This window comes from Ciconia boyciana, chromosome 19 (genome assembly GCF_034638445.1).
Source record: "Ciconia boyciana chromosome 19, ASM3463844v1, whole genome shotgun sequence".
Taxonomy (NCBI): domain Eukaryota; kingdom Metazoa; phylum Chordata; class Aves; order Ciconiiformes; family Ciconiidae; genus Ciconia; species Ciconia boyciana.
Window position 1 is genome coordinate 1,610,856 of NC_132952.1, and position 27,666 is coordinate 1,638,521.

The following is a 27,666-nucleotide window of genomic DNA, read 5'->3' on the forward strand; positions in this document are numbered from 1 at the left end:
CGGTCGCCATCTGCCGGCAAGCTGCCGCTCTCGGGTGGGGTGTTTGGGGGAAAGTTTAAGGATTTAAGGGCAGTTTCTGTAAGTCCCTGTCCGAACGTTTGATTTTTTTAGGATGCTGGAAGGAGCGTTTAATTTTGCAGCGAGCAAAATTAAATGCAGCCCTCACCCCAGATACCTCTGTATCGCTCAAAGCTCAAAGTAATACATTGGTGTGGTGAATATCCCGGCTACAAACGAGATAAACCTAATAAATTAGTTTTATTTTTGGGAAATCTGGCTGGTTGGCGCTGAAGTGGTCCCTTCCTGCCCCTCGGGAGATTTAGGAGTAGCTGAGGGCTTAGATGAAAAGTGATACAAATGGGGGCGATGGAAGGACACGCGGACGCCTCGATGCCTGCAGGAGGGACGCTGCAGTGAGCGGCCGGGTTAATGGACAAGATTTGCTAAAAATAGAGTGGCTGCTTTGGTCAATAACCCCTAAATTAAAGAAAAATGCCCCAAAACCGCCAAGCTGTTTGAGCGTGGAACTGTTCGTGCTGCTGACGCCTTTCGTGCGCTGCTGGGGCTTGGCGTGTGCTGGTGACAAATGCGCTGCCTGCCTGGGGGGGTCTGAGTGTGCAAGCGTGAGTGTGCAAGTGTCACACACGCCCGTGCCCCCACCGCGGCTCGTTGGCCGGTCCTCCCGCCCGCCAGGGGGCGCGGGCGCGCTGCGCCCCCCGCCGCGTGCCCGCCCCGCCGCACGTGGCCGCCCGCAGGGGGCCAGGGCGCATGCGCTCTCCTTGCACGCCTCCCGCCCTTTCCCTGCGGTGCGCAGGCGCGCCGGGCGCACGCCGGTAGGCGGTGGCGGCGCAGGCGCGTGGGAGCGGCGGGCGGCGCGCGCATGCGCGGGGCGCGGGCTGGCGGCGGCGGCGGCGGAGGGGAATTAAAATGGAAGATGAGGAGGTCGCCGAGAGCTGGGAGGAGGCGGCCGACAGCGGGGTGAGGGTGGCTGTTTGGGGCGGCGCTGGCGGGCCGGGAGCGGCGGGGGGAGAGAGGGAGGCGGCGCGGCGGCGCTTGAAGAGGCGGTGGGGCGCGGCCGGCGGGGCATCGGGCCCGCAGCGCTTGCTAGGCCTCTTAAAGGGACCGTGGCCTTGCTTGGTCGAGGGGGGCTGCAGCCCGGCCCCAGCTCCTCTTGCTTGTCTCCTGTCCATCCCCCGGTACCGGGGCTGCCGCAGGGAGCCCCTCCCTGCCCGTCTTTTCGCCCCCATTTTCTACTGGTCTCCAAAGCCACCCCTCTCTCGCCCCGGCCTTGTGGGGCTGCGGGCAGGGCGGTAGCGGCTGGTCAGTGCGGGTCGTAGCCGAGCCCGGAACAAAGTCCCCTGCTGCCGGGGAGCATGCGGTAGGTGCTGGGGGGATGGCGGGTAGCTTGCTCCCTCTGCTGAGGGGCTCTGACAAAACGTGACTCCCCGGGGTCACGTTAGCCCTCGCTGGGCCTCGGGAGAGGCGGGTGAGCTGCGTCTCGCAGGGTGTAGCGGGGGAGCTGGGGGTTCACATCAAAAGCCCTTTCTCCCCCTTGCTCGAGATGAACGTGCTTCTTCCTTAGGACGAAACGTGGGGAGCCTTAGCGTGGCTTGGTGCAGCTTCCAGTGTTGTAGCTGAAGTTCTCGCCTGCTTTTAATAGCCAGCTCGATAGCTGGAGTTTTTGTCACGTCTCTCATGCTGAGAGACTCCGAAGCACTTCTGCGTGTTGTGCTTGCAAAATAAAATCATTATTTTAGCAGGAGCGTGGGCGGGTGATCTGTGGGGTATTCGCAACAGTGCGACGAGAGAAAGGAAGCCGTCTCTGCCCGGTGAACTCCTGTTTTAATAAATTCAGGGGGCTTGTTAATGATCAGAGGGCAGAAGGGCTTCGTAACAATGACTTAGTGAGAAGACCAGAATTTGATTCTGGTCAGGAGATTGGGTTACGGCTGGCCAGAAAAAGGGTAGCAAAATAGAGCCTGTAACTCAATGCCCTCGCCAAGAGGCATGAGAGATGCCAGCGGCAGGCTGGCAGCGTAAGCGAAGCGCTCGCCCTCTCCTCTTGCCAATGCCGTGAGACTGCAATCAGAGGAAGCCTTGCGCCGGGCGGCAGAGTTAATTCTGGCGCTTGTTAAATTGTTCCATGAAGGGACATAGCTTGTGTCTCGGGAGCTGATGATAGCTGTGGCCTTGAGTAATGGTTTAAAATTGTAGGGCTGCTCGAATCCCAGCCATCGGTTGTCTTTCCTTTTTGTCCTTTCAGCTTGTACCTTTTAGGTGTTCTTTTAAAGCCCGTAGAAGGAAAAATCTCTGTCACCTGTCCTTTCTTACATCCTTTTCTAGTCCAAACGGCTGAGAATTTGTGTTCATAAACTCAGTGGTGCTTGTGCTGCTGAGCAGAGAGATTTCTTGAGGAGCTGCCGCCACGCTTGCAGCTGCTTTTGCAGTTGTCGGGGCTTTGGATGTCTGCAAAAGCAGTTGGAACAACAAGAAAAGCGAGCTGTCTGTGGTAGGAGTTCTTCTTATGTAAGAGAAGAGATGGGAGCTGCCTTCTGGCATCTGTCGTGGTTTAGAAAGGTCATTTCCAAACCCTGCCCAGCAGGAAAGAGACCCTCTGCTGCTGCTGATGGCTGCAGGAAATGAAAAGCTAAGTGAGATGGAGTGGAGGAGAGCCCAACCTCATTTTTTGTGGACTGAACGGATGCTGCTGCAATCGGGGACTGCAGACTCTCCATGCTGCTACAGAAATCAAAGCTACTGGAGATAGACGGGTTGAGAAAAGAGGAAGAGAGGGCAGGAAGAGGCTCCGCTGTAGAGCAGGCAGCGTGACTGACTCACTGGTTAGCAGTTGAAAGAGATTTCGGGTGCACCTGCTGTTCTCTGTGCCTGAAACCCTGGTGCAGTTGTCGGGCAGGGGAGCCTGGGAACTGCCCTAAGGAGGTGGGTCTTCTGTTGAAGGTGTGAGAGGAAAAACCATGCGCAGGAAAAGCGGTAAGAGCTGGCCTGGTCCTGTCATCGCAGGTTGTTTTTTTTTTTGGCTTAACGAATTCCCGTTATTTTCTTCTTCTACATAAATCTTATTTGGCGTGGGTCTGAGGTGGCATGAGACGGATCCCAGCGTAAAGGTACAAGACATGACAGCCTTGGTCAGTACTCAAGAGGAATATGCAATAAAACATAAGAGACACCAAGGAGCAGCTTTAAACACATACTATTCTAATACTTTACACAATTTAAAACCTGGGTTGTTATTTTTTTAGACCCTTCAGCACATCTCTGAGGAAGCAGTAGTGATGTAGCAGGAGATCCACAGCAGGCTTCTGACATACATTGCCTGCTTCTCGGCATGTAACTTTTTTTAATATTCCAGCCAGAGGGTGTTCCTTAGGACAGAAAGTACATCAGATTTTCAGTGCTGGTCCTCTTTTGTGTGTGTAGGTTTTAGTGTTAGGCTGCGAACTTCTACTCCAGATCTTAAAGAAGGTAGTTCTCCGCAAGAGGCAGTTGTGGGCTGACCAGAGATGCTGTGGTCTCCAAGTTATAATTATGTCACTTCATTTATCTCTTGCAGATCTGCCTTCCAAAACGGGCAGCACTAAAATCTCATTAGGTTGAGGGAAAACCCCAAAAAACCTGACACAGACTTTCTGCTTTGGTTTGATCAGTCAAGTAGCTGTAAAACAGATCCTCAAGCAGGTTTTTTTTTGGTCTTTAACGTGGCTTCTGTTTGTCTTTTAGTCTTCTGTGTCATCAGAATTACGCAGTGCTTGCCAGGAAAAGGAGCAGCTCCCTGGGTATGTGCCACCTCCCGAGTGACCATATGCCAAGCAGATGCCCTCTGCTCCAGCAGCTTCGCCTACCCCAGGAGTCCTGCAGGCACAGCGGTGTTAATGCTGGTGCAGCAGAACTCTGTGAGGCCTCTAGATCTGTCTTATCTAATTGCTATCTAATTAAATCTTCGAAATGTCTGTGAAATGGGGAGGGTTTTGCTTGTCCGTGAGTTACAGATGGAAAACTGGCGTGTGAGTAACGAGCGAGTTGTCTAAGTTACGAGTACGGATTGAAGCACCAGGCTTCAAAGACCCAGTCTGGGTTAGTAAACACTAATATGACTTAATGCATGGCTCGTTTTTCTTTTGTGTGGCCTAGCTGGCTTTAGGGAAGAGGGAAATCACAAATGAGAGGTCTATTTGTGACACTCGAACCTATTTACCTGGTTAAACTAATAATTTAACGTCAGGTGGGAAGCTGGGCTCCAAAACTGGAGTGGGAGCCCCGTGTCCAGGGTCACAGGTAATTCGCAGCCCTGAATTGGCACTCTTTAGCCGGATTGATTGCTTATTCCTTCGCCAACTAGAATTTGAGTGTCGTCTTAATTTGTAACTTAAGTCAGAATTCGTGTAGATAAAAATACTAGTCTGGCAACCCACAATAGTTTAAAAGAAGTGATCTCCTTGTGTGTCTTTTTTTTTTTTCCCACTTCAGTTTGCTGATGGACAGTTTGCAGGGCAGTTAGCTCCCAGCTGCTGCCTACAACCTCCTCGCTGGTGCTTAAAGCTTACCCTGCCACAGTCCAGAGTCTAGGTCCCTTGGTTAGACTATGCCTTGCTTCACTGATTGCCACCAGAAAGAGAAACTCCCCCCATCATCTGATAAACGACTGCCTGGGGAGGATGTGAGCAGCCAAACGTGGGTGACTGAACTTTGTCCCTCGTGTGTGGGGACGGGGATTGTCACCTGCTTGCATCACGGTGCTTGGTGAGGACCGTTCACCTGAGGTTTGCAAAAAAACCCCCTCATTTCTGTCATCTCCAAATTGGTCAATGTGCGAGCGGCAGAGAGGGCTGCCCGCCTTGGATTTCACCCTCCAGCAAAGGCAGGACACTCACTGGTTATAAAGGGCTGAATCAAGGTTTTTGTCTGGTATTGCTTTGAGTTGCTAAATATGATCAAAGTACAGAGAAGTCAAAAGGGAAATATTTTGGAGTGTAACGCTGTGACCTCCGGTCTGCTAACGACTTGTGCGATCAGAGGACGAGTTAGCGGGGTTTTGGCACGCAGGAACTGTACCCTGGAGGAAACCTGTGAGGGTGACTGCTGCTTTTTGATGTCAGGGCTGTGAGGATGGATTTTGACTTCATGGACCAAAATGATTTTTGTAAAACTTCTACTGAATATTTGCTTTAGGTGCTTGTAATTGGTCAAAAAAAATCTTGAAACTGGGAAATGAAAGTTTCTGTTCCCGCTGCTCAGCGTTGCTTAGGCAGAGGTAGTTTATTTGATGAGAAAAGTGGTGCTCGTAGGTTGGGAACGAACAGGCACCTTAATACTGTGAAGCGAGTATTGGTGTTGGGATATTGCAGCAAGTCCTGCGTGGCCCTGCCCGGGTCACTCGGGAGCGGTCTCTGTTTTGTACCTGCTCTCGCAGACCTTGACGAGCATCTGGATGTGGTAATTGACCCCGTGCAGGGACGTGGGTGCAGAAGGCAAGGGTGATCCTCTGGATTAAGGGATGTACCGATGCCTTTGCTAAATACCATGGAAATTAGGAAAAACCTAACACTTTGCTAGGTTTTAGCCTCTTTTTTTTCTAGATTGATAAGGGGTGTAAATATAGTCCCAATCTGGATCTCCCAGGAGCATCTGTGCGACCTGCCTGCCACAGGAGGTGTGAAAGGTGGGGAGGGAGAAGTTGCTGCAGCCCCCCCAGATGCTTTCCCTCCCTCCATAACATGTCTGTGCTGGGAATACCGTGTGGCGCCTGCCAGGCTTGTTCCCAAAAATACTCTCGTGTCTTGTTTCTTAATATCCTAGCTACCGAGAAGCGTTATCTACCTATGGAAGATGTAAACACCAGCGCAGCTTAAAAGCATCTGCGGCTTTCTTGGGTACGGTCCACTGCCAGGACTTAACGTAAGCGGAGTAACTTGGAGAATTAATTAATGGAGCAGTCTGATTCCCAATAGCCTCAGGAATTGGAATGTTCCAGTAATTAATAGAAGATTAATTTATCTTCAGAGAAAAGAAATAGGTTGCTAACGAGGAGTCAGCTTGGAGATAGCTTAGGTTTATCTACTTCTGCTCTTACTTGACGGTGTTTTCAGTGAAGCGGTGAGTCAGATATCTGCAGCTGTAAGTTGTTGTGTACCCATGAACAGCTTTGGTAACCTCAGATGTTAAAACCTTTTTTTTTTTCCTGAAGAAGAGAACATTAACCAGGCCTTGAAGTTTATCTCCTGTCCTTTATAAAATGCCAGAGTATCTGATGGTGCTTTTAATAAGCAGATGTGGCTTTGTTTTTAGGGTTGGCGTGGGACGATGCAACTCTAGCCTAAATTCCCTCTTTCTGGGTTTGATCTTACATGTTATTTGAGTGAGCCAGGGTAGAAGGTTGTGTTTGGGAGCAATCTCCAGTAAATACATCAAAGAATGTGGTTAATGGTTTTCTAGAGCGGCATATTTGAAATGTTATCAAATATCTAGGAGAGCACAGCTTCCTTTATCGGTGACTGTCCTGTGCTCTGGCAGGAGGGCTGGTAGGTATCTCCTCTCGATTTCTGCAAAGTAACCTAACTCTGGAGGTAGAGGGGGAAATAGCCTCCTAGCGTAAGGGATTTGCAGGAAGCCCAAGTCTCTGCCTTCCTTCCAACATTCAGTTGTGGTTACTCACTAAACTTGAAATAAAAAATAGCCGGCAGTTATCTTGTTATTCCTTTCCCCCATAGCAGCAGAGCTTGGAGCTGCTGTTATTTAGTCTGTTTAGAGAGTCTTTGCTGGCAATGATGTGCAGGATAATTCTTTATACGTGTCTGACGCATTACAGTTATTCCAACAAAGTTCTTTAGACAACAGCTAGGGCTGGCTCGGGCCTCTCCCTGCTTACGCTTTGCAATACGCTGGAGAACTGGCTTTGCTTGGGAATGTGCCTAGACCCCCTGTGAAACCGTGATCCATAGGAGCCGACCTCCACAGGGGCATCCCTTCCTGAAGGGCACGTTTCTGGGGTGTCGGGGGGGAACATCTATACTGGTGACCAAAAGTCGCCAATAACATCACAAAATTATCAGCTATATTGGTGGGGTTCTTATTTAGGATGACAGACCATAGGAGTGTTGGATCTAAGCAGCAGGTTTGTGTCTCAGTGTCTGTGTCTAACTGCTTTCCAAGAGGTATTTTCTTGATCCTTTCATGCCTTGCTGTTTTTCTCAGGGTTAAAGGGTAGGAAGGATGGCTATGATGGGGCTGGAGTTCAGTTTCCATTACGTCCTCATCTACAAATGCAGCTTAAATGTCAAAGAACAGTATCTTCTTCATGCTGTTTGTTTGGGTTCTTTTTAGTATCTAGACATAATAGCACTAAAAATAGTTTGTTGAAATTCTTTACTAATCTTTGGGGAGGGTGTTTTGAACGGGGGTGTAAATGAGGCTTAGTTTTTGATTACATAAATACATTTCTTTGGGAAATGAAAGCTAGGAGAGCCTCCTAAGAAGATTAATAACTGGGTTTTGTACGGTGCGACCTGCCCAGCTACTGGGTACGTGCAGCGTGATGTCCTCGAATGCCAAATCTAATTGCCTCTCCTGTGAGCTCGTGCCTTTGGGTTGTTGTAGCGCTTCTGGCACTTGCCCTGTAAGTCAGGTCCTAATTTTATCTTGTTACCCACACAGCTCGGTGGCAATGTGACATAGCAGTGGAAAGAGAATGACATCAGGAGATGAACAGGTCTGTGGAGAGCAGCAGCAGGGATTTTTTTTTTTTTTTTAAGAATAAGACATGTCAAGGTGTTTCTGCTTCTCAAGCTTGTAAATTCGTGCAGTGTTATCCCGGTCACGAACTGCTAGCTGTATGAGGCTGCAAATGTCTTGGGTTGTTTTTGCGGGTGATTAAGGGCTGCCCATTTGAACTGGCAACGCTCTCCATGTTCAAACGTCTCCATACCTGCAATTCCAAACATAGTAGTATTAAACACCAAGAGTTTGCAGTGCTGTAGCTTTTGCTGAGAAAAGATGGGGTCAATCCCTGCATTGAAAAAGAAAACACAACTTCTAACACGTCAAGAGGTGTGTGTGAACTTCTAACACATCAAGAGGTGTGTGAGGTGGGGAGCTGCCTTTTTGTGCTAGCTATCCACTTTGAACACAAAGGAAAACTTTTTCTACCCAAGAGTTCAGTGAATGTCTGGGGGCAGCTGGAATCCCTCGGCAGTGCTGGGAATTATGAGGACTGTGTAAGACTAACAGTTGTTTGGATGGGGTGAGAGTGATACGTGTATATTTGGTGGGGATGACTGTTTTATATTATTCTGCCAGGATTTCTACGTGTGGAGGAAGCCTCTTGTTTTGGAGAGTACATAGTGGTTCTAACAGCCGCTGATGTTACAACTTGGAGGATATTTTAGCTGCCTGTTACTTTGCTCCTTGGTGAGGAGCTCCCCAGGCGTGGAGCAGCTGTTGAGCCTGTGTGTGGTGGCTTATGAACCTGGACCGTGCGTGTTCGCTTAGCGACTGCTGGCAATTACGGAGGGATGAGAGGTGAAAATAGCGAGTATTTTGCAAGAAGTGGTCTGCAGATGAGTAAGAAGTAGTGAAACAGACTGTAAAGGGCTCGTTTGGGGAGGGGTGTCACAATGGCAGAGTTTGAAGGATTCTTTTGAGTAAGTTTGCATGTGTTGAGCAAATTAGAGCTGTTTGATTTATTTTTTTTTCCTGGTAGGGGAAGCTGCAGGTTCTGGCGTCAGAGGATGCAGTCGGAGGAAGTCTGGCATGTGTGAGGGCGTGAAGAGCTGTCCAGCAGCGCTCAGAGTCAGTGTGACAGTCACATTAATCAGAGTGTTTTTCAGTTGCTGAGGTCGAACTGACGCTTTGCAATTACAGGATCTCATAGTCTGATGTATGGACCGCGACTTTAGCCCCAGGACTGACCTGCAAAGCCACCAGGAATGTAGAAATGTGGCTTTTGTCAAAGCCATCTCTCCTCTGCCAGGAAGGAGAGAGGTGAGAGCAGAATGGAGCCTTCCTTGTGGCTACCGTGTGGCTCGTCATACTTTTGTGCCCCACGGTCCTCGGTGTGGGCTGTCGAGCTTGTCTGCCCTAGCTGAGTGGTTCAGCACTGTGGTTCTGAGTCGCAGCTGGCTTCGTAGTCGCTGCGCAGCGCTGAACGCTAAGTGAAATGATTTGAGATGCTCTTGAGTGTGCTTTCCCCCCCTCTCCGCCCCGTCTTCCTGTCATCCCTCTCCCCCACGCGCTGAAGTATTTAATAAGGGATATTTAAGGATGCTTCCTTCCAGTCCACCGCTTCCAGGAGGCCCTGGGGAGCCACGGTTAACTATTTGAGTTTGAAAAAGTGTTTTAAAGACTCTCTATAGCCGGATATAACCTCTTCTGGCGTGATGCAGGCAGATGAGCTAACCCTTTCCCCTTAACTGGACTGTCATTGTTTGCCACCAGCCGCTCTACAAGGTCTCCATCCTTGCCGGGATATCCGTTTCCCTGCTGCCTGTTCCCGGACAGCCGTTATTCTGTCTTTGCAGGCAGTTGATGCATATTTTCTTCATCCTCCTGAGCAGCATTGGGATGGGATTTTCCTCCCAGTCCTCTTGAAGGAAACTGCAGGTGTGTTTGCCCTCAGTGGGAGGCTCTAGCTGTGACCTGGCCTTCAGCTCAATGCCACGTCAAGCCCCTGGCTGGTTTTGTCCTTACAAATCACCCGTTGCCTCCCAGTACAGAGTTTGAGAAAATTCAACCTCCCACCCACCGTTTGTCTTCCTAAAATAGTTTTATAACTATTCCCTTCTAGATGGAGGCTACCGTGGGCTGTTGGCCTGGGTAGCTGCGTGACCAAGAGCAAATGCCGTGGTTTGGCATCTTGTAGCAACTTGCGTTCATTCCCTGCTTACTGGGGCATTAGGGAATTGCCGTGCAAACCAGTTTCTTTACCGGGTTGCGCCTGCTGTGGTTTTTGACAGCAGGGTAGCCTCCGCTGGCAGCAAGCTTTCAGCGTAGTTAAGCAAACCAGCCTGAAAAGTAGAGCAGCTGCGTCCTGCCAGAAGCTTGGAATTTCCTTCAGTATTGCCAGTTATCGGCTGGCGAAACTAGGACACTCTCAGGTAGTTTGGTTTTTTTCCCCTCTTCATTGATGATTAAATAAAACACATCGCTGTTTCGGAGGCTCTTTTAATAGCATCAGCAGTTGTGAGAATGTAAAGGTATCAGCGAGGTTGGGGAAGGTTACCTAAAGAGAGACTGGGGCAGAAGGCTGGCTTTATTTTTCTATTTAGCAAGGTTTCTCTGTGTAATTGCTCCAATTGCAAAACGTAAACATCTTTGCTAAGGTAGATGCAAGCCTTGGACAGAAGTTGACATGCTTAAAGCCACATTCTGTTGGCATTCAGGGGTGATTAATACGTCTTTCCGCCGATTGATGACTCGGCAGCTATGTTGCAAAGGGAAGGAGAAGCGCAATAAGGCTCGGCTCTGCTCCGGCGAGTCCTTGGGTGCATGGTGAGTAGGGCAGGGACGTTTTGGTGAAGGAGGGTTATTGCAGCAAGCAGCAGGAATGCGGACCTGCCGGCTAGTCCTCTGAATGGCTGCAGGCTCTGGTGCTGAGCTGCCCCCTGAAATCAAGCGTGTGGACTGATGTGGATTGCCCCAGCCGACTGCTGCTGCTTCTCTGCCCAAGAGGTTTGGTGCCGGTTCCTGCTCGGATCTGGGAATACCTTGCTGCGTATTCCCGTGGCTCTTTACCCTTAATAGAGCTTTCTTGCCAGCCGAAGTCCTTAAAATGAAAGATGAGCGCCTTGCGGCTGCCCTTTCACCGTGATACGCAAAATCCACAGCCTGCTGTAGGTGTATTAATGGCTACGGTAGAATATACGTGGTGGTTTTGCTTTTCTCTGCCTCTTGATTTGCAAGTCATCCTCAGATGGAGACACACGCGCTCTCTGCCCTCTTTGTAGTATTGCTGTACGGAAGAGTGAAATGAAATGTCTGCGCAGACAGGCTCAAACTCCAATCTCCAAGGCGAGCCTTCAGGTTTTTATTTTTATCTTTCTTTTGTAGGAAATAGACAGACGGTTGGAAAAGAAGCTGAAGATCACGCAGAAGGAAAGGTAACGATGCTGCGCGGTTTGGTAAAAAACCTTATTTTCCTGAGGTGCCGTTGGACATCCGAAGGCCTGGGGAGCGGGAACAGTGGGGAAACAGCTTCACAGTGAGCAGAGCGTGCTGGGTTTGAGTTCAGAAATAGGGAATCTCTGTAATCGTGCCACTAGATGGCCCTTTCGATCCGTAGCAGGGTAGCGGAAAGCTTCTTGAGAGTGATTTTATTTCAGAGCCGGGTCTTCCAGACTGGATGTAGCTACAGCTATGGGGAAGCCATTTAAGAAAAAGACACTCAAAGGAAGAAATGGGTGAGTCAGGTAATCCCAACTCATGGCCCTAAATTGGCTTGCTGTGCCTTGCGTCAGTGAGACTTTCTTTTCCTGCTTACTTTGGGTTGGGGCGGGGGTGTGTGTGTTATTGTCTTCTAGCAGAAATATTTCTAATCACTTCTGACAAGTCTTTTGTTGTTGTTTTTTTCCCCCCTTTGATTCTTAGTAGGCCACTTAGAGTCATGGTATTACTTCTCTGGGACTTCCGCACAGAGAAGGAACCATATTAAAAAAAAAAAAATCAAATGGTGAGATGGGGGCCAGGGCTGGCTCTGAGAAGTGAAATGGCAGGGTTGAAGTGAAAGGCCGGGTATCCTGGTGAGAGGAGCCCAAAAAGTCCTTGCAGGGAATGGAATCAAGGTGCTTATACCCATAGCTTCAAATAGAAGTGCTAAAACTTTTGCCCAGTGTCTGCTTTCCTTTCCTTCGGTCGAGTTTAAAGATGTTGAACGCAGCAGGGACTGGTTTTCTGTCCCTTCCTGAGCTAATCTCCTGTGAACCTGCTTGCTGCTGTAGTTCAGGGTTACAAATATAACAAGGTCTTTAATTATTCCAGACTGCCTCTTAATCACGGGAATGACATCTGACTGGGAGGAATTCACATGCAGAGCGAAAAACACGCTCGCCATAGAAAACAAGTACCAACCAAATGTTTTTCTTTTAAACAGTAGAAAGTCAAAATCTCCTCCTAAAGTGCCGATCGTGATTCAGGACGACAGCCTTCCTGCAGGTCCTCCCCCGCAGATCCGCATCTTGAAGAGGCCGACGACCAACGGCGTGCTTAGCAATCCCAACTCCGCCAGCAGACCGGCCTTCCCCGTGAAATCCTTGGCGCAAAGGGAGGCGGAGTACGCAGAAGCCAGGAAACGAATATTGGGCAGCGCGAGCCCCGAAGAAGAGCAGGAGAAACCCATTCTAGATAGGTGAGAGCAGCCTTTCGTGCTGCGGCAGCTTTGCCTGTGCTCCTTGCAAACACGTTCCTATCAGAAGGAGGGGGATGAGCTCCTTGAAGAGTAAAGTGAGGCTGGCAAGGAGAAAGGAGTGCCTTGTTAGCAAGCAGGGCATCATAAATCTCAAATACATGGGAGTTAAGGGAAGTGCAAGTGCCTGATAAGGCTGTAAAGGTTCTCTTAGACCCTTGGAAGAATGTGCTGGGAGTGTAGAGAGGAGTGCAGGCAACCAGGGTTATCCTGGCAGGACATATCCTTGTCTTCCCTGAGGTTTTTGACTTAAGGGAGCCACCACGTGCGGGCGGGAGAGTCGAGCATAAGAATGCAGGTTATTTGAAGGCACCGTGCTCCCCTTTTTATTTGCAGCGTGGGTCTCAGCTACTCTTTGGAAAGAAATGAAGTGCTAGTTTGATTTTTTGGTCGTGTTCCCCATCCCAGGGAGCAACGTGTGACGATTGTCCCATGGCAGTGACTTCCCACCGAGGCGGGAGTATTTGTTGAAGGCGTACGGCGTGACGCAGCCACGTTGCCTCCGCCTCTGATCTCCTTTCTCCTTGCAGGCCGCCGAGGATCTCCCAGCCGGAGGACACCAGGCAGCCCAATAATGTGATTAGGCAACCCCTGGGTCCCGATGGCTCACAAGGCTTCAAACAACGCAGATAAACGCGGGGGAGAGATGCTGCTGCGGAAGGCAGGGTCCGCCGCCACGGGTCGCACTGCCGTGGCGGACAAACGGACTTGAGCAAAGGGAACTACCTGGTTTATTTGCACTGTGATCCCCTTTGCTCTGCCCACTGTGACCTTCAACCCCACGCACTGTGACCTCCCCTCTCCACCCACTGTGACCGGCAAACCGAGAAGGGCTGTCCCCAAGTCGCTGTAAAAGGAAAGGGGACGAGGGGAGGGGGTTATAAAAGACTCGGACGGGTGCAGGGAGTCGTGTGTGTGCCACTTGGGTTGAAGCTAGCGCCAGCAATAATGTTTGTTGTACTCATAACCTGGGATTTAAGGAAAAAAAAAAAATATGGGAAGCCTCCCCAGACGCGCATGTTGTCCTCATCACTTTAAGAGCAAGTTCTGTTTCAAAGGATCTCTTATTTTATTTTTTTTCTGTTTGTTTTCTGTATATCAGATCAATGGAGTGCATGGGAAGGGTTTTAACTGTTTGTTTTAATTGAGAGAGGTAGTTAAGTGTTCGAAAAGGAGTTTCAATGAATTTCTGCGACTTTAATGGCTCGGGTTTGGCAAGCTCTTGCTTCTCGTTCTCTGTTTCTACTGCTGACAAGCACGTGGAAGCGGACTCCTGGATACCTGGCCTTTCCGATCGCCTTGGGAGCTGGCTGAGTCCGACAACCTAGTTTACGTCTTGCACCTGTTAAAGCTTGGCTAGTATTTTCTGCTGGCTTTGAGGAAAAGCTTAAAATACACTTGTTTTTTTCTTTTTTTCTTTTTGTATTTGGGGAGAAGGGAATGTAGACGGATCCCGTGAAAATGCCTGCTGCCCCGCCGCTGTTTGCGGCAGAGAGAGCCAGGTGGCGAAGAATTAGGGCTCCGTTGCGAGGAGGAGAATAGCCGGCACCGCTCCGCTCCATGAAATAAATATGTGGGGAGGAGCCCTGCTCCATATGGCCCGTGCTCGTCAAGCGGCTGGCGTAACGCCGAGGAGCGGGATGTCCTGCGGGTCCGAACCTGAGCGGCTTAATGTCGGAGCGAAGGCACCGATCGATCTCTCGGTCACGGTACGAGCTGCGTTTGCCTCTGGAAATCACAGACGTCGGGAACAAAACCCACCTTGGATAAAGCCTGGATGATTCCTCCCTCTTCCTGGCGGCAGCTGGCTCCCCGCGAGGCTTCAGGGAAGGGATTTTCCTCCTCCGGCTCCTGGGAAGAGGACAGGGAGGCTGGTGGTCTGCAAGAACGTGGATGCTCCCCCCCGGATGAAGCTGACCTACCTTAATATTGAGGGATTAGATGAACACTACATGCTCTTCTTGGAGGGGACGGTACCTAGAAAACCATTTCTGGTTATCGGCGGATTATTCTGTATGGGTGCAGCCTTCCCTGCCGCTTTGTGCTCAGTAGGTTCAAGGGTAAACAAGCAAATCTTAACTAAGTCTTCTACCCGAAGGGAAGCGACCGTACAAAAAGACGTGTATGGAAATACGGCTTAAAAAAAAAAAATACCGGTAAAATAAAACTACCTGTGTATAAAAAGAATCCGCTAGAGCGTTAATTAGCTGATTAAAGCTGATTAAAGCACCGAGGAGGGTGGTGAGGTGGGGCCGGGCAGGCAGATGTCCCCTGGGCATCCCCAACTGCCAGTGCTTTTTTTTTTTTTTGGGGGGGGGGGAGGTCTTATATTTATCCCACCTCCCCGCAGGCTGGTGGTCAGGATGGGTCCCGGGGGGAGCGGGAGGGGAGAAGGACATCAGCAATAACCGTAGTCACCGCGCCTTTCCTTAATTATTACTAAAACTAGCTTTTAATGGCCAAAAAACCTGCAAATCCACCCGGTTCCTGGTGTAGCTGGCCAGTGTTAAAGTCGCTGCCTCCTCCGGCACTGAAATCTCCGTTTCCGGCACCGAAATCACCCGGCTCCTCCATCCCGGTGACCAGGATACGTCCCGCCCGCAGGCAGGGCTCGGCGGCGTTCCTGCGGGAAGCCCCTTCGTCCTGGAAGGTGGAGGATGAACACGGTACCGCGTGTTTTCACCCCAAAACGTGCGCCGAAGAGAAAACGTTTTATAAATTGTATTTTAAATAAATGTCTTTAAACTTTTAACGACTTTTTTTTTTATTTTTTCCCTCCTCTATCCCTGTCTCTCGTTTCGGTGGCAGCTCCTAGAGCGAGTAGATGCTTAAAAATTCATCAGGAAGGTAAAATCTGGGAGCGTTTGGCCGTAATTGTGCTGGTATTTACCCAAAAAGGGAACATTTTCTCCCGTTTTTAGGGTGGCTGGGGAGATGTGGTCTGAGGAGGGTGGGAAGTGGCAGTGCTCGGAGGGAAGATGGGACTCGAAGATGATTCCAGACCCGGGTGTGAGCTGTGACCGTGCCGCCTCTCGCTGTGGAGCATAAAAGAAGTGATTTTTATTTTATTGAATGTATTTTATTTTTTTTGCGATGTGCTGGCCTCCTGCTCGGTAACCGCCAGAGAAGTGGGCAGAGGCTGTCGGGGTGCCTCCGGCCGAGGCGATGGGGGGTCAGGGTGCGCTGGCACCTCCCGCAGGTGCTGCCTCCCTTTTCATTCTTATTTTTAATATTATTTTTAATGTGAAATCGGGGGAAAACCAGGGATTTCTGGTGACGGGGAGCCGCTCAGTGGGGAGGAGAGGTCCTGACAGGGCCCGGGCTGGGCGCTGGGGGCACCGTGGGCACCGTGCAGCCGCTCCCCGCGGCCGCGTTACCGGTTCCCAGTTCCAGCAGCCTGCTGGGACCAGTTCCCCTCCGCCTCCCTGCACTGGCGCCTCCCACCCACCAGGGGGCGCCGCCGCGGCGGCGGGGTGCGGAAGCACCTCCCCTCCCTCCCCTCCCCTTCGCCCCGCCGGGGGAAGGGGGCGGTGCCATAGAGGCGGGCCGTACCATCGAGGCGGAGGCCAGAGCGGCGGCGGGCGGAGTTCCGCCGCGATGGCGGCCATGGCAGCGGAGGAGGAGGAGTACGAGGCGGTGCTGTGTGTGAAGCCGGCGGTGCACGTCTACCGGGTGCCGCCGCGGGCCTCCAACCGCGGCTACAGGTGGGGCCTGCCCCTCTCCCCTGGGCCCTGTCCCGCTGTGGGGTGCCTCTGTCCCCCGCCTTGAGTTACATGGCGTCTGTCCCCTCCCTCCCCACAGGGAGTCTGTCCCTCCTGTCATGGGGGTGGGGGTTGCCCCCTCCCCGTGGGGTCCTCTCCCCATAAGGTGTGTGGGTCCTGTCCCCCGCCGTGAGGTATCTCTGCCCCCATCCCGGCCCCACGCCCCCAGGGGGGCATCTCCATTCCCCCGTGTGTTTTTGGGGCTCCTCTCCTGCCAGTCCCCAGCCCGCGCTAAAGGCTGTCCTGGCAGAGCCAGGCTGTAGCAACGCAGCTCAGCACCTCTGAGAAACTGCTTTCGAGCTGGAGATCCTGCGGAAAGGGAAGCGAAACCTCTTGTGCAATTATTGCCTGGTCCCCGCTGGGACCTGACGCCTGGTTTTGCAGGGGGCCAGCTGGTTTTGGGTGAAACGAGAGGCGTTGCGACGAACCTACCTCGTTCTGCAGCGAGCGTGGGTGCAAGCGGGTTCTCGCTTGCGCTGCGTCGGTGCTGTTAATGAGGGGAGTCGAGCAGACGGGCTCCGCGACGTGTTACGGGGGCATTAATAAAATAGGTCGGTGGCGTTGTCTGGCACGTGAGAGGCGGTTCAGACATCGGTCGCCGTTTCCTCTTTCTCCAGAGCTGCAGAGTGGCAGCTGGACCAGCCAGCGTGGAGCGGCAGGCTGCGGATCACGGCCAAGGGCAAGATCGCGTTCATTAAGCTGGAGGACAAGACCTCGGGTAAGGAGGAGGGAAGGCGACGGCTCCGTGCCTCTTCGTGGGGAGGAAGATGGCACAGAGACGCTACACCCTGCCGTTAACCCACTCCCGTTTCTCTTTTTCAGGAGAGCTTTTTGCCCAGGCGCCAGTGGAGCAGTTCCCTGGCATCGCTGTGGAGAGCGTGACGGACTCCAGCAGATATTTTGTCATCCGGATCGAAGATGGGAATGGTACCTCATGATATGGGGGGACGGGCTGGGGGGAATCACCTCAGAAAGTCTTCAGTGCCCTCACTGCTCTTATCTGTGAAGGATTCCTGCTTTTGTGGGCTGAATATTCCCTGCATACGGTGGCAAAGGGATTAATTATCTCATTCCCACGCGCCAGCCACGCTCTGTCCTTCACCAGGAATAAAAACAGTTTAATTTTGCTGCTCGGCGTTAGCGTGAGGACGCCTCGGTGTGCAGGATCACCACCATGATGCCAACCTCTGCTTTGACTTGCTTATATTAATTTAAAAGCTGGTTTTACTAAGCCTGTATGTACAACCAGCAAGCTAAAGGTATCTCCAGTCCCATATCTCCGGTCTCCAGAGTCCCAGCTCCAGCTGGAGGAGGCGGTGGGCACGGGAGTGTGCGGGACGGGGCATCCCCTCCCTCTTCCTCCGCTGCGATCCCAGGACTTGCTCTTCCTCCTTCCCCAGGCCGTCGAGCTTTCATTGGAGTTGGCTTTGTTGACCGAGGGGATGCTTTTGACTTCAACGTGGCTCTCCAAGACCATTTTAAGTGAGTTCGTGCCTCTCCCTGTGTCTTCTCAGCTCGACTTTTTTTGCGGGTGTCCACCAGAAACGGGGGAGAGGAAGCTGTGAGCTCCTGTTGCGCTTGAGCAGGCAAGCGTGGTGTAAAGCGGTGGAAACGCCTGTTTCCCTGCTCAGCCTTTGTGCACGCCGCTCTCCCTCTCTCAAATATTTCCTAGCCTGTATTACTAGGATCCCAAACTGGGCTTCCCAGTCCAAAATTGGGCAAATTCCCTAATTTCTTTCCTGCTCTTCACGTGCCATCGGTAAGGGGCTGCTCCTGAGGGACTGGGATGCTGCTCCAGCTGCTGGCCGGTGGTGGGGCTTTGGGGCAGGATGGAATGCGCTGCTGGCTGGAGGATCCCTGCGGCTCGAGCACTGACAGCCGCTGGTAGGAATCATTCCCCTGGCGCTGCCCACGTTGTGTCACTCTGTCAGGCAAGGTTTCACATCGCATCCACTGCCTGTAAAGAGCTGCTGCCAGGCAGAGGGGATGATCTCGGGCAGAATTTGTCTGGGAGAGCCTCGGGCTGGTCCTCGACGTGTCCTTTTCTGCTTATTTAATTCCTGCAGATGGGTGAGGCAGCAGAGCGAGCTGGCCAAACAGGCCGAGAACCCCGATCAGGGACCCAAACTGGATCTGGGCTTCAAGGAGGGGCAAACCATCAAACTCAACATTGCGGTGAGGGGCTTTTCCAGCTAAATCCACTCCTGACCTTTCCCTTGGGTGGCACAAGAGGAAGTAGCGGCTTTGCCTTGAAACCCCCGTGCGGGGGGAAGCCCGGTGCAGAGCCCTTCATGATAACGCTGCGTGCAGTGATTTCCAGAGGGGCTGTATTACAGTTCCCAGTTACAGAACCGGGTCTGTAGGTTCATGGTGGGGATTTGCAGGTAAAAAACGTCCTTGGTTTGACCCCTCTTGCTCCTCCAGCAGTGGGACGTCGCAGCACAGCAGTTTTTTTCCCCAGGATAAAGCAATTTGGCTTTGTGCGAGCCGTGGCTGGGAGGAATCGCGCTCCAGCTCTGGATTTAAACGTGATACCACCCAAATTTCCCTCTCTTCTTTCAGAACATGAAGAAAAAAGAAGGAGCAACGGGGAACACTAGGCCGCGTCCTGTGGGTCCTGGGGGCCTGAGCTTGCTCCCACCACCTCCTGGAGGAAAATCTTCCGCTCCGGTTTGTCCTTCCGGAGAGCGGCCCTCTTCACTCTCCGTGCCCGCCCAGCTCCCAGGCACCCCCATCACAGGTCCGTGGTCACGCAGCGACGACTGTAAAGCTCTTTAGAGTCAGTTTTATCCATCAAAGTTATATAAAACAGTATCCTGGCTTGTATCAGCCATAGCGTGGCCAGCAGGAGCAGGGCAGTGACCGTGCCCCTGCACTCGGCACTGGTGAGGCCGCACCTTGACTGCTGTGTTCAGTGTTGGGCCCCTCACTCCCAGAGAGACATGGAGGGGCTGGAGCGTGTCCAGAGAAGGGCACCGGAGCTGGGGAAGGGTCTGGAGCACAAGGCTGATGGGGAGCGGCTGAGGGACCTGGGGTTGTTCAGCCTGGAGAAAAGGAGGCTGAGGGGAGACCTCATCGCTCTCTACAACTGCCTGAAAGGAGGCTGGAGAGAGGTGGGGTCGGTCTCTTCTCCCAGGTCACAAGTGATAGGACGAGAGGAAATGGCCTCAGGTTGTGCCAGGAGAAGTTTAGACTGGATATTAGGAAAGATTTCTTCACCGAAAGGGTTGTCCAGCGCTGGACCAGGCTGCCCAGGGAAGTGGTGGAGTCGCCATCCCTGGAGGGATTTAAAAGCCGTGTAGATGTGGTGCTTAGGGATGTGGTTTAGTGGTGAACTTGGCAGTGCTGGGTTAACGGCTGGACTTGATGATCTTAAAGGCCTTTTCCAACCCAAACGATTCTATGATTCTAAGTTGGGAAAACAGAGGGGGAATCTGGGAATAAGAGTGGGAAATAACTCTTGATGTTTGTTTTCTCTCTTCCTGACTTTCCCGGCTGCCGACAGACTCCCTCTTGTCCTGGCCGCAGCCCGCTGCTGCTCCCTCTGCTGCTGCCGCCGATGTCTGGGGAGACTTTGCCAAAGCTTCGGGGTGAGAATGTGTGGGGTTTGTGCGCGGCACGAGTGATCCCCGCAGTGTTAGAAAACCCCCAAATCCTGCTGGTTTTGCGGCACGAGTGATCCCCGCAGCGTTAGAAAACCCCCATCCAGACCAAATCCCGCTGGTTTTGCTGCAAACCCCTGCTGGGGCGGGGGCACCGCTCCATCCAAACACCCCTTTGGGATTTAAAAGCAGCTCTGACAGCGCGTGTTGCAAACTCCCCGAGTTCAGTGCAGGTCCGTGGGCGCTGCCTTCCTCTTCCTCCCAGCGCCAGCAGCATGCCCCGTCTTCCTCTGCTGCTCCGGGCTGCTCTGTGCAGTGGGGAGAGTTTTGGGGCGACCCTGGAAGACCCCTTTGCGGCTGCCCAGCTCCCTCCCTGCGTGCCGCAGTCCCTTTCAGGGTCTAAACCCTCTTTTTTCCCCTCTTTTTCTCTCTCTCCAGGTCGGCTTCTAACCAGACTCAGGCGAACGCAGGCTGGGTTCAGTTCTGAACTGCACCCACGCGGGCGCTGGGATCACTGCGATTCCTTCAGGACCAAAGCAGGGGCTTCGGGACGCCCCGCTCCTGCCCTTAAATCCCCCCCCAGCATCAAAATGCTGAACTAAGTGCCAGAGAGCAAACAAACACGTGCCTTAAAACACTCCACACCAGCACCCTCCGCGTTGGGGGGGCCTTTTATTTTCTACTTGGATCGCAGCAAACCTGAGGCTTCTCCTTTCTGCAAAAAAAGCCATCAGCTTCACCGCTCTCCTTAATAACGAGAGGGTGAGCGAGTGCTCAGAGCAGGAGGACTCTCGCTCGCGGCGCTGCCCCAATTAAAGTAATTTTCGGTAAAGGTTTATGCGGTAGAGTCTCCTTGGAGACTTCTCTGCTTTCTCCTCGCGTATTTGGGCTGGATAAATCCTTCCCTTGGCGGGGAGCATCCTCCTGGAGACATCTCGCCTGCAAAATCCAGATGAACTCCCTGTCGAGACACCGAGCGTTGCCCCAATTTTTTCTGAGCACTTAACTCTATGGTGCGGGAGGTGGGGAGCCGGACCGCTGCGTTTTGATGCTGAAATCCCTGATTTCTTGCTCTGGGAAGTTGTTTTTTTTTTTTTTTCCTCCTGTATTTTGAAGACAGATTTTTACTTCTTTCTGCGGACATTTTATTAAGTGATATCTGCAATGAAGGACAGAATGGAGTCGGTCTCTTTGACAGAGCTGGGGTTGAGATTCCTCCTTAAACAAATAAATATTTTCTTAGCTATTTATATTAAGGCCTTTCAGTGTACAAAGTCCTGCTTATTTTTTTTCAGTGCCTCGGGTTTTTATTATTTCTATTTCCAAGTGGATGACGAGCGTTTTGGTTTCGGAGCTTAACTTTGCCTGGCAGCAAGCGCGCAAACCCAGGTGAGAGATGTAACACTTCAAAGCGAATAATAAAATGGTTTTGATGCCAAACGTGATTTTTTTTTTTTTTTACCCCCCCGTGTGGGCTCGGAGGGGCTGTGATGAGCTTTTGTGGTTCCCCCTCCTTGCTGGTGTCGAGGAGACTGTCGGACAGCGAAGCACAACAGACGCTTGTTGCTTAGCAGTGGTTTTATGGTTGTGAAGGACTCTGGGAGGGGAAGGTAAGGAAAGAAATGGGGGGGAAGGAGAAAATGAGGTTTCTTGCATCCCCAAAGCCCGGGGGGAGCCTCGAGGCAGCTCCTGCTTGGCCGGAGGGACCCAAGACGCCCTAAATCCTTGATCCCGTCCGCTCGCCCCGGCGCTGTCTCCCTCTCGCTGCTCATCTGCGGCTCTCGGGTAGGAGAAAGGGCTGGGACCAGAGGGGCTGGGAGACGCCGACCCTCCCCGGAGGGTGGCTCGGGGTCGGATCTGTGATTTATTTCGGGAGCGGGGATGCCTCCAGCCCCCGGTACGGGGGATTTTGAGCTCGGGTTGGGGACTTACCGGCGGCTTTCCCTGCTGGGGTGGGGGCAGAAAGGCTCTAATTACCCCAGGGGGTAAAATTTGCTGCCCTGGGGTGGCTGCGGAGGCTCCGGCACAGGGGCGACGCATCCCCGGGGGGGTTTAATGCCGCTTTGCCCCGTGGCAACCCTGGCACGCTCCACCCCGAGGCTTTTCCTGCCCGAGCAAACCCCTGGCCTTTAATGAGCTTAACGAGGGCCAGGGCTTAACGAAAGGCTTGGCTTACTCTCTCCAAGCAGTTCCTTTCCCCCGCGGGAGCCAGCACCATCCTGCCTGGGGGGGGACGGCGCAGCAAAGTAAGCAATTTCCACTGATTTGGGGCAGGGGGAAGGGCCGGGCACTGCTATTTTTTTGTATTTTCCTTTATTTTGCTCGTTCGCCTCTCGCCAAGAGCCTCGTTGGTTGTTTTTATTTACAAAGCCCTGCTCGGGTGGCTGGGGGAATATTCGGTGATATTTTTGGTGGTGGATGCTAAAACGTTGCTGCTGGCGGCCTTGCCGGAGGCGTCGGGACCCCCGAGGTGGCCAGGAAGAGGAGGGTCCCCGGTCCCGCCGTCACGCCGGGAGGGGAAGGCGAGGATTTCGGGATAATCCCAACCACGCATCCGCTTTCCGCTCGCAGGCGACGAACCGAAAGGGAACCCTCCCCAAAAATCCCAGCGAGGGGCTCGGGGGCGAGGAGGCCGCAGCAAAGGGGTGCGCAGGGCTCGGCGGACCCCTCCGGGGAGCCCATGAGTGAAGCGGAGCCCACGGCCGAGGCTGTGGTGGAGGTGGGTCCCCCCCACAGTGGGAACCGGTGGCTGCTCTCGCGGGAACGGCCACGGAGCCACGGCAGGGGGGAGCAGCGGCGGGTTTGCGATCGCAAATGGCACTTTTGCGGGGGGTTTTGCAAGTGCAAATGGCACTTTTGTGATGGCGAATTGCGACTCTGCAGCGCTTCTGGGATTGCAGCTACGGATCTGTAGTGCCAGCGCGATCGCAGACACGAATTTGCGGAGGTTTTGCGGTTGCAAACGTAAACCTGCAGCAGTTTTGTGACTGCAGCTGCAAATCAGCACTTTCGTGATTGCAACTGCAAATCTGCAGTGATTTCCCGATGGCAAACACAAATATGCAGCGGGTTTGTGATCATAACTGCAAATTTCCAGCGTTCTTGCAATCATAACTGCAAATTTGCAGTGCTCTTGCAATTGCAGCTGCAAATCTGCAGTGGTCTTGTGACTGTAACTACAAATCTGCAGCGATTTCCCAGTGGCAAACACGAATTTGCAGCGGTTTTGTGATCATAACTGCAAATTGGCAGCACTCTTGCAATTGTAGCTGCAAATCTGCAGTGGTCTTGTGACTGTAACTATAAATCTGCAGCGATTTCCCAGTGGCAAACATGAATTTGCAGCAGTTCTGTGATCATAACTGCAAATTGGCAGCACTCTTGCAATTGCAGCTGCAAATTTGCAGTGGTCTTGTGATCGTACCTGCAAATGTGCAGCAGTTTCCTCATGGCAAATATGGATTTGCAGCAGTTCTGTGATCATAACTGCAAATTGGCAGCGCTCTTGCAATTGCAGCTGCAAATTTGCAGTGGTCTTGTGACTGTAACTACAAATCTGCAGCGATTTCCCGGTGGCAAACACGAATTTGCAGTGGTTTTGCGATCATAACTGCAAATTGGCAGTGGTCTTGCAATTGTAGCTGCAAATCTGCAGTGGTCTTGTGACTGTAACTACAAATCTGCAGCGATTTCCCGGTGGCAAACACGAATTTGCAGTGGTTTTGCGATCATAACTGCAAATTGGCAGTGGTCTTGCAATTGCAGCTGCAAATTTGCAGTGGCCTTGTGATCGTACCTGCAAGCCTGCAGCGGTGTTGTGACTGTAACTATAAATCTGCAGCAATCTTGTGATCACAACTGCAAATCTGCAGCAGCCTTGAGATTGCAACTATGAATCTGTAGCGGTCTTGCAATTGCAAGCAATTCTGTAACGGTTTTGCGATTGCAACTGCAAATTTGCAGCGGTCTTGCAATTGCAGCGGTTTTGTGATTGTAACTATAAACCTGCAGCGCTCTCGTGATTACAAACACAAATTTGCAGAGATTTTGCAGTTGCAAGTATAAATCTGCGGTGCTCTTGTGATTGCAGCTGCAAATCTGTAGTGGTCTTGCAATTGCAAATGTAATTCTGCAGCGGTTTCGTGATCGCAGCTACAAATTTGCAGCGGCCTTGCAATTGCAAACACAAATCTGCCCAAAACTGGTGTAATCACTCTTGCGATCGCAGCTACAAATTTGCAGTGCTTTTGTGGTTGCAACCGTAAATTTCCAGCGGTCTCGCGACTGCAACTTCAAATCTGCAGCCGTTTGGCCATGGCAAACACAAATTTCCAAGGGTCTTGCAATTGCGAACGCATATCTGCAGCAGTTTTGCTGCTGCGAACCGCGTCGCTCAGCACGTCTGAGTTGCACAGGCTGCGGCGTTGGCAGCTGGGGGGGAAAATGCTTTTTGTGGCCTCGGCCGAGCGCGTGGGGAAAGCTCAGCCCAGGCGCCCTCCCTGCTGAAAGAACAAAGCAGCTCTTGGCTGCTAAAGGGCACCTTGGCCCCATCCCGGGGCCGGATCCCCATCCCGAATCCCCATCCTGGGGCCGGATCCCCATCCCAGGACAGATCGCCATCCCGGGGCCAGATCGCCATCCCGGGGCCGGATCCCCATCCTGGGCCGGATCCCTATCCCAGGGCCACATCCCCATCCCAGGGCCAGATCCCCATCCTGGATCCCCATCCCGGGGCCAGATCCCCATCCCAGATTGCCATCCTGGGGCTGGATCCCTATCCCAGGCTGGATCCTCATCCTGGGCCGGATCCCTATCTCAGGGCCAGATCCCCATCCCGGATCCCCATCTTGCGGCCGGAGACCCATCTCGGGGTCGGATCCCCATCCCAGGGCCAGATCCCCATCCCGGATCCCCATCCTGGGGCTGGATCCCCATCCCAGGGCCAGATCCCCATCCCGGATCCCCATCCTGGGGCTGGATCCCCATCCCAGGGCCAGATCCCCATCCCGGGGCCAGATCCTGATCCTGGGCCAGATCCCCATCCCGGATCCCCATCCTGGGCCAGATCCCTATCTCAGGGCCAGATCCCCATCCCAGGGCCAGATCCCCATCCCAGGGCCGGATCCCCATCCCAGCCTGGATCCCCATCCCGGGACAGATCCCCATCCCGGGGCCAGATCCCCATCCCGAATCCCCATCCTGGGGCTGGATCCCCATGCCAGGACAGATCCCCATCCTGGGCCGGATCCCCATCCTGGGGCTGGATCCCCATCCCGGGGCGGATCCCCATCCCAGGGCCAGATCCCTATCCCGGGGCCAGATCCAGATCCTGGGCCAGATCCCGATCCTGGGCCAGATCCCCATCCCGGATCCCCATCCTGGGGCCAGATCCCCATCCCGGGCCAGATCCCCATCCCGGGGCCAGATCCCCATCCCAGGGCCGGATCCCCATCCCAGGGCCAGATCCCCATCCCGGACCCCCATTTCGGGGCCGGAGCCCCATCCCAGGGCCGGATCCCCATCCCGGGGCCAGATCCCTATCCCCGGCTGGATCCCCATCCCGGGCTGGATCCCCATCCCGGATCCCCATCCTGGGGCCTGATCCCCATCCCGGGCCGGATCCCCATCCCAGGGCCAGATCCTGATCCTGGGCCAGATCCCCATCCCGGATCCCCATCCCGGGCCAGATCCCCATCCCAGGGCCGGATCCCCATCCCTGGGCCAGATCCCCATCCCGGATCCCCATCCCAGGGCTGGATCCCCATCCCGGGGCCAGATCCCCATCCCGGGGCCAGATCCTGATCCTGGGCCAGATCCCCATCCCGGATCCCCATCCTGGGCCAGATCCCTATCCCAGGGCCACATCCCCATCCCGGATCCCCATCCCGGGGCCGGATCCCCATCCCAGATTGCCATCCTGGGGCTGGGTCCCTATCCCAGGCTGGATCCCCATCCTGGGCCAGATCCCTATCTCAGGGCCAGATCCCCATCCCGGATCCCCATCTCGGGGCCGGAGCCCCATCTCAGGGTCGGATCCCCATCCCGGGCTGGATCCCCATCCCAGGGCCAGATCCCTATCCCAGGGCCAGATCCCCATCCCGGACCCCCATTTCGGGGCCGGATCCCCATCCCAGGGCCGGATCCCCATCCCGGGGCCAGATCCCTATCCCCGGCTGGATCCCCATCCCGGGCTGGATCCCCATCCCGGATCCCCATCCTGGGGCCTGATCCCCATCCCGGGCCGGATCCCCATCCCAGGGCCAGATCCTGATCCTGGGCCAGATCCCCATCCCGGATCCCCATCCCACGGCCAGATCCCCATCCCGGATCCCCATCCCGGGCCGCATCCCCATCTCGCTGCTTTCCGGAGCCGCCCTGAGCCCCGTCCCGTCCCGTCCCGCAGCGGCCGTCGCGGGGGCCATGTCCTCGCTGCTGTCCCTCCAGGAGGAGAACCGCATCCTGCAGCAGGAGCTGTCGCGCGTCGAGGACTTGCTGGCTCAGAGCCGGGCCGAGCGCGATGAGTTGGCCATCAAGTACAACGCCATCAGCGAGCGGGTAAGTCACCAACTGGGTTAACCCAAACCCCCCCATTTTAACCCCAAAATCAGGGCGATGCAAGCCGTAACCTTTGCAGTCCCTGCGCTCGGCCAGGGAGATGCTGCGGCGTCTTGCAATGCCTCGGCCGTGGGAGCTTCGCTGCCGCACGCCCGGCTTGCCCGGACCCGTCCCGGCTTGCCGGGGCTTGTCCCGCGGGATGCACAAAGCCTCCCTATCCCTATTTTATTTATCCTGCGGCTTTTTGGGAAGCGGGGACCCCCCCGTCAGCATCCCTCGCTTTTGCATCCCTTCGCTGTGGCAACGGGGGAAGAAAACGGCTTTGGGCCGTGGCCGGATGCTGAACGCGGCTCCTGAGGAGACCCGAATCGAGGGGCTGCTGGGATTTTTGGGGGGCAGCCCCTCTGTTTGTGCCTGGTTATTTAAAAAAAAAAAAAAAAAGGCAAATATCATTAAAATACGCCAAGGCAAATCACCACCGCTGCGTCCTTTATCCATCAGCCAGCCTGGTGCAAACCAGGATGCGGCTTCGCTGAACCCCCAGATTCAAAGTTGGGTAATTTTCAAAAGCACCCCCCAAAATTTCCTGTGCACGCAAAGAGGGGGGTGATGCAAAATTTGGGGGAGGTCTCAGCTTCGGCCGTGTGAGGGTTTGCCGTAGGACCGCCCCGAAGCAATCTGGGATGGGGTGTTGCGTGTGAAGTCGGAGGACGCCGGGTGGGTGCTGGGGGGGGTTTAGCACCCCGATGGGTGGGTGGGGTACCCCGGGATCCCCCACGTCCCATCCAGCTGGAGCAAACCCTGCGGCTGGAGACGGGCGAGCGGGAGGCGGCGGAGAGCCGGAGCTTGGCGCAGCACAACATCGAGCTGCGGCGGCTGCTGGAGGAGGAACAAGCCGCCTACAAGCGCAAGCTGCAGGCGTACCAGGAGGGCCAGCAGCGGCAAGCCCAGCTGGTGCAGAAGCTCCAAGCCAAGGTAAATCCTTCCCAGGGGACACGGGGACATTTTGGGGACCCCCTCCACCCCGCCCCGGTGTCACCTACCCTGACCCCTCCGCCCAGGTGTTGCAGTATAAGAAGAAATGCGGCGAAGTGGAGCAGCAGCTGCTGGAGAAGGCGACGGAGCTGGAGCAGGAGAGGCTGACGGTGAGGGATGGTTTTGGGGGGTCCCCCTGCCCCGAACCCCCCCGAAATTGGGCTGATGGTGAGCGGGCTGATGTCCCCGCAGAGCCAGCTGGATGCGAGCGGCTCGCAGCCGGAGGAGGAGAGCAGCAACGAGCTGGAGAATGCCCTGATCCGGCTGGAAGAGGAGCAGCAGAGGTGAGCGGGGGTCCCCAGGG

At 53.8% G+C, this 27,666-nt stretch overlaps 3 protein-coding genes across 9 annotated transcripts in view; all 3 read left to right on the top strand.

Moving 5' to 3' along the window:
- Positions 1-869: 869 nt before the first annotated feature.
- SZRD1 (SUZ RNA binding domain containing 1) lies at positions 870-13,423 on the top strand. Of its 7 annotated transcripts, none has more exons than XM_072883980.1 (6): positions 2,961-2,991; positions 3,739-3,794; positions 11,059-11,108; positions 11,331-11,408; positions 12,098-12,352; positions 12,940-13,423. In XM_072883980.1, the coding sequence occupies exons 1-6, from the start codon at positions 2,976-2,978 to the stop codon at positions 13,040-13,042; spliced, it is 558 nt and encodes a 185-aa protein (XP_072740081.1). In that variant the 5' UTR covers positions 2,961-2,975; the 3' UTR covers positions 13,043-13,423. The 7 variants fall into 7 exon arrangements, with proteins under 7 accessions (XP_072740083.1, XP_072740086.1, XP_072740087.1 ...); XM_072883981.1 differs by having other exon boundaries at positions 12,101-12,352; XM_072883982.1 differs by lacking the exons at positions 2,961-2,991; positions 3,739-3,794 and adding an exon at positions 870-978.
- A 2,545-nt stretch (positions 13,424-15,968) lies between these two features.
- On the top strand, positions 15,969-20,969 carry NECAP2 (NECAP endocytosis associated 2). The gene is made up of 8 exons (XM_072884177.1): positions 15,969-16,113; positions 16,788-16,888; positions 16,993-17,097; positions 17,571-17,652; positions 18,237-18,345; positions 18,733-18,910; positions 19,676-19,760; positions 20,211-20,969. The coding sequence occupies exons 1-8, from the start codon at positions 16,007-16,009 to the stop codon at positions 20,257-20,259; spliced, it is 816 nt and encodes a 271-aa protein (XP_072740278.1). The 5' UTR covers positions 15,969-16,006; the 3' UTR covers positions 20,260-20,969.
- Positions 20,970-21,989: 1,020 nt separating this feature from the next.
- CROCC (ciliary rootlet coiled-coil, rootletin) overlaps positions 21,990-27,666 on the top strand; it is a 28,288-nt gene continuing 22,611 nt past the window's right edge. The window contains exons 1-5 of the mRNA XM_072884176.1: positions 21,990-22,018; positions 26,176-26,327; positions 27,117-27,302; positions 27,389-27,472; positions 27,555-27,646. Coding sequence (XP_072740277.1) covers positions 26,193-26,327; positions 27,117-27,302; positions 27,389-27,472; positions 27,555-27,646 — 497 coding nt within the window. The 5' untranslated portion in view covers positions 21,990-22,018; positions 26,176-26,192. The remainder of the gene's footprint in view (positions 22,019-26,175; positions 26,328-27,116; positions 27,303-27,388; positions 27,473-27,554; positions 27,647-27,666) is intronic.